Here is a 7712-nt window from a genome sequence, read left to right as displayed (position 1 = left end):
TGATGACTTAATTCTTATAATATTACCACCTTATTCTCTTAATGCCACGACTTTACTCTCAAAATAAAAAAATCTCTAACCTGGCCCTGATACTCCGTCGTAATAATCCAGAACTCTTCAAGTGAAAAGGTTTTAGTTTCACCCGGTCTGATTTCATAGAAAAGTCTTCTTTAAGGAACCTTTGGCTATCCGATTATTAATCGTAAAAAATATGAATCGATTTGTAAAATAATCGTTAGTGGTTTTCATACAAAGAACCCAAACAGACGTAAAGCTGACAGTCAAACCAAATGTCTCCTCCAACACATTTCAATTAGAAAAAAAAGACATTCCTTAGAAATGAACCCAGCATCTCATTAAAGGCTGCTGGTCTGGATCCACAGAATCTCTGCTAGAACCTGGGTGTTTGGGTCCCCCCACCCCCGGTTCCGAAGCTGTCCCTGTGAGGTAGATGTTCCTGTTAATCGCCAACCCCCGACATGGTCACCCAGGAGGCTTGGTCTGCGGACCGCCCCCCTCCTCTAACATCTCCTCTCTGTCCCACAGAGGATCCTGGCTGTCACACACTTCGATGCCAGAATCGCCCGTGAACCGCCGGTACCGGCCCGGTGTGGAGTCCTTGTCGGGGGTACTGGGGCCACTGGAGTAGATCTGCGTTGCCTCCTGGGGGTCGGCGTTATCGTCGTGCTCCGTGGAGGCACCCGAGCAGGAGCCACAGACATCCTCTAGGGGGTCGGAGCATGGTGGCGCCAACTGGAGGGGCGTGTAGGGGGGAGGGGGGGTTTGTGGTCGGTCGACTGCGTCCTCATAGGCTGGCAGCAGGTAGACCGGCAGGAACCCTGCAGAGAACAGATGGAGGGAGCCGTTGGACCCAGAGAACCAAATGGAGAGCGACCCTACCGGAGCAACGGGATGCTCAAACCTTCACTGCATCGTAAAACTGCGTCACCTGGCGCCTTGTTGGATAAAAACATCTGTTGCTATGGGATGCACTGTTACTCTGCATCCTGATCTACTCGTCAGTGACTTCCCTTTTGGGCTTAAAAGACTCTTTTTGCCATAAAAACACAGCAACAACCAGTCCTGACTTCATAGAGCTAACCGCTAGTTAAGCTAGCAGTTTACCCAGGTCCATATGAATTGTCCATGTAGGAATTTATGTATTGCTTCCAAACATTTACCTAAGAAGAAAGTCAAATAAAAGGTTATGCCTTTAATAATTAAAGGACATCTATAGTTGAACCACTTTAAAGGTATAGAGGACGATCTATTATTTCATCTAAAAAAGTGGTCCTCCTAACTGTCAATCATTCTGGGGATATGTTTACATAAGGCTGTGCTACGTGCTCACCCCGTTAGCTATCTTTTTCTGGCGTATGCTGTATCTGCTGTGAGCTATGGTTTCAGGCGGTCAATGATGCTCATGTTTCTCACCGTGGTTCTTTGAAAATGGCCAGGGGTCGTAAGAGAAAAAGTGTCTACGAAGGGAAGAAAAGAAAGGCCTCAGAAGAGGCAGATATATCCCAGAATGCTTTGCGCAGAGAGCTCTCCTCAAGAAGCATTATGGGAATTGCTATCACAGCAGCATGCTGTCGCCATAGGCTGCCACTACCAGACAGCGGCGACTAATAAAGATGGCGCCACGCAGTGGAGGAGGTGTTACGTGACCAATGGAGCGAAAAGTAGTGATCAAGCAGCAAAAAATGTCAGTAAACCAAAAACAGGCTGGAATGGAGTTCTGCAGGCGACTTACTGAGATAGAGGGGTAACTGCGAGTTGTTGTTGACCTCCCTGTAGGCGATAAGGTTGATCTCGTTCTGCCGCCGCTGCTGCTGGAAGCGCTGCTTGGCCCGCCAGTGGTGACAGATGCAAAAACCCGTCAGGATGATGATCAAAGCCCAGACCAGCCAGAACCCTGGAGACGGATCACCCACAGAACATGTTAACGCCATCAGAAACCTGACCTCTACATAGAGAGAACAGGGACTCAAATTAATCCCCAAGTGTTTCTGAGGCAGTAGAACCTCCAAACATCAGCATCCAGATCCAGCTAAATGGACCAGATGTCCTGCTGCTTCCTATTCAGGGAGGAAACAGGAAGGTAACTTACACCACAGCTCGTAGTAGTTAAGGCAGCATTCGGCGTCTCCACAGCAGCGGCCAGATTCACAGGTGTAGCTCTGGTTGTCCATCCCCACGCAAACCAGTCCGACCTGCTGACACAGAACCAGTAGAGCCCAGTTAAACCATCAATTAATCAGATTCATCTGTTAAACAGCCTGTTTAACAAAGTTAGTCTGCTCCTGGAGCATTTCTCTCCTGGATAAAGAGACTCCAGAGTTCCTCCTTTAGTTTAACATGGAAAGAACTCCTGGACTGGAGCTCCTATTTTCCTTCTCAGTGTTCCTTCCCGTTAAAAGGAGCTTTTCCTCTCCACTGCTGCTGCAGACTCATTATGGAAAAGCAAATCCTCTTCAGGGAATCCAGTCAATCAGCCGTCATTCATGGATTGAAACCAATTTAAAAACTAAACTGAATCCGACTGGATTGGTTGACACCTGGAGTGGATTGAATGTGACTGGATGAAGGGATGAATTACCTGTTCACATCTAAGAAATGTGAACATCCTGTTTGTTCTCATTGCTCTTTAAAGCATGTACCAATAAACAACCTGGCTGAAGCAATGAATGATTCAGGAGTTAGCTCTTTAGCTCCAACAAGTAAACACAAGGCCACCACTATAAACTACAGCAGCTAACTTTAACAAACTAACTGCTTTAAGCATGCAAACCTTAGCTAACTGTTTTTAGCATCTAAACCAGAAGCTAACTGTTTTTAGCATCTAAACCAGAAGCTAACTGTTTTTAGCATCTACATCAGAAGCTACCTGTTTTTAGCATCTAAACCATAGCTAAGTGTTTTTAGCATCTAAGTCAGATGCTAACTGTTTTTAGCATCTAAACCATAGCTAACTGTTTTTAGCATCGAAGGCAGATGCTAACTGTTTTTAGCATCTAAACCAACAGAATAAATGCCGTTAGCATCCAAACCAGCAGGCTAAATGCTTTTAGCATTAAAACCAGCAGGCTAACTGCTTTTAGCATCTAAGCCAGCAGGCTAGCTGCTTTTAGCATCTAAATCAGTAGGCTAACTGTTTTAAGCATCTAAACCAGCAGAATAATTGCTGTTAGCATCCAACCCAGCAGGCTAAATACTTTTAGCATTTAAACCAGCAAGCTAACTGCTTTTAGCATCTAAATAAGCTGGCTAACTGGTTTAAGCATGTTAATCAGCAGGCTGACTGCTTTTAGCATCTAAGTCAGCAGGCTAACTGCCTTTAGCATCTAAATCAGCACACTGACTGCTTTTAGCTTTTTAATCAGCAGGGTAACTGCTTTTAGCATCTAAATCAGCAGGCTGACTGCCTTTAGCATCTAAATCAGCAGGCTAACTGCTTTTAGCATCTGGAGTAGCTGGATAACTGCTGTTAGCATCCAAACCAGCAGGCTAACTGCTGTTAGCATCTAAACCAACAGGCTAAACGTTAAGTTAGGTCTCACCTCCACTAAGGAGGTCGGCGTAGCAGAGTTTTGAAGTCCAGGATTCAACTTTGATGAAGTCATGTCCAAAATCATCCAGTTTAAAAGGATTAAAAGAACATGGTTGAAGAACACAGTCACAGTACCCTAGCAAGCCACATCCCTGGGTCGGCTAAAAACATTATGCCGGAAGTACCGACTGTCACGTGATACACGCCGCTCCTCCTCTTCTTCTTCTTCTTCTTTTGTTTATTGGTGGTCGGAAAGCAGCGGTTTTAAACATTACTGCCACTAAGTGGTGAAAGTTGTTAAAGATGACATTATCGTATTTAGAAACCGCAGTGGATTATGCTAACATTCTTCCGTCAAAGGTCAAAGCTAACATTTACATCAGTGAGATTTTTAGTTTCTACTGTCGTCATGTTGATCCGTTTGTCCACATAAACCAAATTAACATAAAATATCTCATCATCACATGAATATAGAAACATTTAATCCACAAATGTTTTGATGTTTTATTATTTCCACCTTTCTGTCTCTTTAAACTCTTTCTCTAGTTTAGAGAATATTGAAATATCTCATTTAATCCACTATGGTAGTGAGCAGTTTAGTGAGATATTTTCACACCTGGCTGGTCATAAACACTGAACAATAAATGTTACCATTTATTATCTGAGCTGAAATAAGGATAGCAGTTATTCTGAGGTTAGATTTATGGTGATGGCAGGTTCACTGATGATGACATCCACTTTTGGATAATCACCCCATACAGCCTTGAATGAGTAGGAATTTATTTCAGACAATTTGACAAACAACAATAAACAAATACACACAAAAGACACTAGTTAATTGATTGATTGACTTTATTGACCTCACAGTGGAACATTTTACATGTTACATCGGCTCAATAGTGCATGGGGGTATTTACAGTATATACGGTGCATCCACATATGACAGCTTGTTTTTAATAATAGGATTATTATACAGGGTTATTGCACAGGGTGTTTATATGGATATTTATATATATATAGTTATTGCACAGGGTATTAAATGGTAATTGCACATCATACATTGCACAAGTTATTGCCGTTGTTGTGTCGCATTGTAAAGTCGTTGGACTACAGAGGAGCTGCTCAGCTCCTCTATGGTCTGCTCAGTAGTGAACATCAAACCAAACACTAATTTCCAAACTAACTAAATTCACCTGAGCATGAATAGAAACAAATCCTCCACCAAATAAACCTGTCGCCATATAGAGCCAGAGAAATGACACTGATTAATGGAAATAGTCTGAAAAGGGGTATGGATGAGAAGTTTTACTTCTTGATACCCCTTGTCAGACAATTTTCATTAATCAATGTCATTCTCTCTCTCACTCTTGGCATTCTCTTGATGAGCTTCCAGAGGTCGTCATCTGAAATGGTTTTCACTTCACAGGTGTCCCCTGTCAGGTGTAATAAGTGGGAGTTCTTGCCTTATAAATGGGGTTGGGACCATCAGTTGTGTTGCATAGAAGTCAAGTGGCTGATAGTCCTACTGAATAGACTGTTACAATTTGTATTAAGGCAAGTAAAAAGCAGCTAAGTAAGAAAAACGAGTGGCCATCATTACTTTAAGAGTAATTAAGAAAAATCAAAATTAAGAGAAAGATTAAATTTAAGAGTCATGTTTTAGATCAGTGGGAGGAAACTGGAGTTCCGGCCTGGACCGGGAATCAAACCTAGAACCTTCTTGCAGCAAACTACAGTACAAACTGCTCCAACATGCAGCCCTACCTGCAAGTCACAGATGTTTTTTGTTCCACATTTAAGATAAGTGTGATTTTATTTTGAACCAATGGGAGCGAAATGGAGAAACAAAGAGTCTTTAGATGCATGACTCACATAGTTAAGTTGTTCACAGCAATAGCTCTGAGCAATGACACAATAAACGGGCCGTAAGCAACATTATCTGGATGGGCCCCATATGAAGTACAACACTCAGGATTACCCATAATTCCAAGTCGTAATATAAAAAATAAAATACTCAAATACATCTTTTAAGATCTTTATTGCGGTTTGAAACATATTATATGAGCGTTTTTTTTTTGTTTGTTTTTTTTACCAACCATCTAATGAACTATACACAGTTATTAACATTGTAATTAAAAGCACCACTGTCTGCTTTGCTATTGGTGTCGTTTTTAAACTGCTCACCATTATGTTGAAATCTGCCATGTGTTGCGGTATAAATAAGGTTCGGTCAGTCAGTTCAGTGTCAGGTGGGTTTGAGAGGAATCTTTTGCACCATTTTGTCTGCAATCAGACGTCCTCATCTACAATTGCAAAGGGGTCCTAAGTAGGGGCGGGGCTAGATAGCCACCCCAACCACTTATTTCCCTCTAATTAAGACAATAGCAGTAATACTCTCCAGTGGAATATTCAAAACATTTTAATTTTTCATATATTACCAATTACCTGACAACAAAAACCATGTGGTTAATTATATTCATCAATAAACTAACAGTAAACATGATAAATACAGAATTCATGAACTTTTAGAACTAGATTTTTAGTTATATGGGGTAAAGAGAAAATAATCGGTCTCTGCAAGTCATCTAGGAGTGTTTAGTGAAATCATAAATAAATAAGTATTTTAATAAAAACACATTAAATAATCAATTCATGTAGATATAAGTACATGTAAATATAAATTTTGTGCATAATGATTATTGATAAAAGTAGGTACGTAATGACAATGGAAAAGATGTTCACCCCAGAACTCAAACCTGAAAGAATTTTATTCACTATACCTTTAATTTAGAGACCATGGGTGTTTAAATATATGCGTCTATTTGTTAGCAAAGCCTGTGGGAAAGTATAGTTAGTGTCTATTTTGAAAATATGGATGTTGTGCTCATTAATTTTCCTGTTGGAATAGTGTAGATTGACGCTGAGGTTCTGGTGCCTATCCGCTTTCGGCCACCCATCAGTGGACATTTGTTAGTGCCTGGCCACCCTTATAAAAATATTCTGGCTACGCCTCTGGGTCCCCAAGGGGGCAATAAGCAACTGCAGTCTCTGCTTACCGTATTTACACCATTGGCGCTTAGAAAGACAGAACAAAAACACTCAAGTTAAAATGAAAAAAATATTACAGTTATTTCAAGCACAGGATAATTTGTGAGGACACTAAAAAAGCTGCAGAGGAAGTTTGAAAGTTTAGGAGATGCACCACACATAAGTGACCACCAGAGGGAGACAAAGAACGCGCAAAGGGCGTTAAAGAGAAGCTCCTGAGGCTTAAACTTGTAGGGAAATTATATTTCAATTTCAAATCATTCTGGTTTAAACATGTATATAAATGTACTCTTTAACAGACCATATTGTCCCAAAAGTTAGAACATTTCTATTTAAAAAAAAAAAATTTCTTAAATCTGTGTTTTGTTTTCTTTGTTATCTTATGCAGGCCAGTTAATTATACGTCAGCTTGTACACCTACTTTCAGCCTCATATATCAACGGTCATCTGTCAATAATTTTTTTCAGTCATAGCATCTTGATTCATATGTTGCAGCTAATATATGCAATGGTTGAAATCAGAATCGTTTCCTTTCCCATTGAGTTCCGTCCCAGTGTTCACGGGGATGGATGTCTGTGTCTTCAGCAGGCGTAGAGCTAACAGAACTGGCAGCGTTGCGAGGCAAGGGCTCAAACATGTACGGCTGGAAGCCTTCTACACCAAACCAAGCTTCTGCCGCCCTTTGATTGGCTCATAAGGCCGTCCACAGTGAGTCAGAACCTGTTTCCCAGAAGCAGAAGAAAAACTGAAGCACCAAACTGTGCTCAGCATGGGGGACATGTATGTGCATATGCGTTGCCCCAACAATTATTCAATATAGGTTCTGTTAATCATTCTGTTAAATGGGGTTGTTTTGACAAGTTTTCATGCTACAAATTGAAAACTAATTCAATATTTTCTTTGGCATCATGTTTCCTTTATTGATGGAAAACATATATGACCTAATAAAACATATAATAATAAACTTTTCCTTGGAGTTCTCTGTGCTGCCCTGAGTCTCACTGTTAGTTCTGTTATATCTATTAATAATTCCCTGTATAATTTCTCTCATTTATTAATTGTATTAATTGCAGGTTTTGAGTGGGCAGGAGTCGAGTGGGCAGGAGTCGAGTGG

General features: G+C 40.9%; 1 protein-coding gene across 2 annotated transcripts; it reads right to left on the bottom strand.

Annotated features, from left to right (window-relative positions):
• Positions 1–6: 6 nt before the first annotated feature.
• Positions 7–3742, bottom strand: LOC107096944 (WW domain binding protein 1-like). Of its 2 annotated transcripts, none has more exons than XM_015393859.1 (4): positions 3561–3742; positions 2111–2216; positions 1754–1915; positions 7–839 (listed from the first exon to the last, which is right to left on the bottom strand). In XM_015393859.1, the coding sequence occupies exons 1-4, from the start codon at positions 3633–3635 to the stop codon at positions 484–486; spliced, it is 699 nt and encodes a 232-aa protein (XP_015249345.1). In that variant the 5' UTR covers positions 3636–3742; the 3' UTR covers positions 7–483. The 2 variants fall into 2 exon arrangements, with proteins under 2 accessions (XP_015249345.1, XP_015249346.1); XM_015393860.1 differs by having other exon boundaries at positions 2111–2213; positions 3561–3741.
• Positions 3743–7712: the final 3970 nt, after the last annotated feature.

This window comes from Cyprinodon variegatus, unplaced genomic scaffold (assembly GCF_000732505.1).
Source record: "Cyprinodon variegatus isolate N-32 unplaced genomic scaffold, C_variegatus-1.0 Scaffold660, whole genome shotgun sequence".
Classification (NCBI taxonomy): Eukaryota; Metazoa; Chordata; class Actinopteri; order Cyprinodontiformes; family Cyprinodontidae; genus Cyprinodon; species Cyprinodon variegatus.
The sequence above is the reverse complement of the archived record's forward strand: the minus strand, read 5'-3'. Positions and strand labels throughout refer to the sequence as shown.

What these genes read in the sequence shown, in the direction of transcription:
- LOC107096944 (XM_015393859.1), bottom strand. Translation starts at nt 3,635, where the DNA reads ATGATTTTGGACATGACTTCATCAAAGTTGAATCCTGGACTTCAAAAC. An exon ending in CGCCGACCTCCTTAGTGGAG is followed by an intron (nt 2,217 to 3,560) that starts GTGAGACCTAAC and finishes GTTCTGTGTCAG; the next exon opens with CAGGTCGGACTGGTTTGCGT. An exon ending in TAACTACTACGAGCTGTGGT is followed by an intron (nt 1,916 to 2,110) that starts GTAAGTTACCTT and finishes ATCCGTCTCCAG; the next exon opens with GGTTCTGGCTGGTCTGGGCT.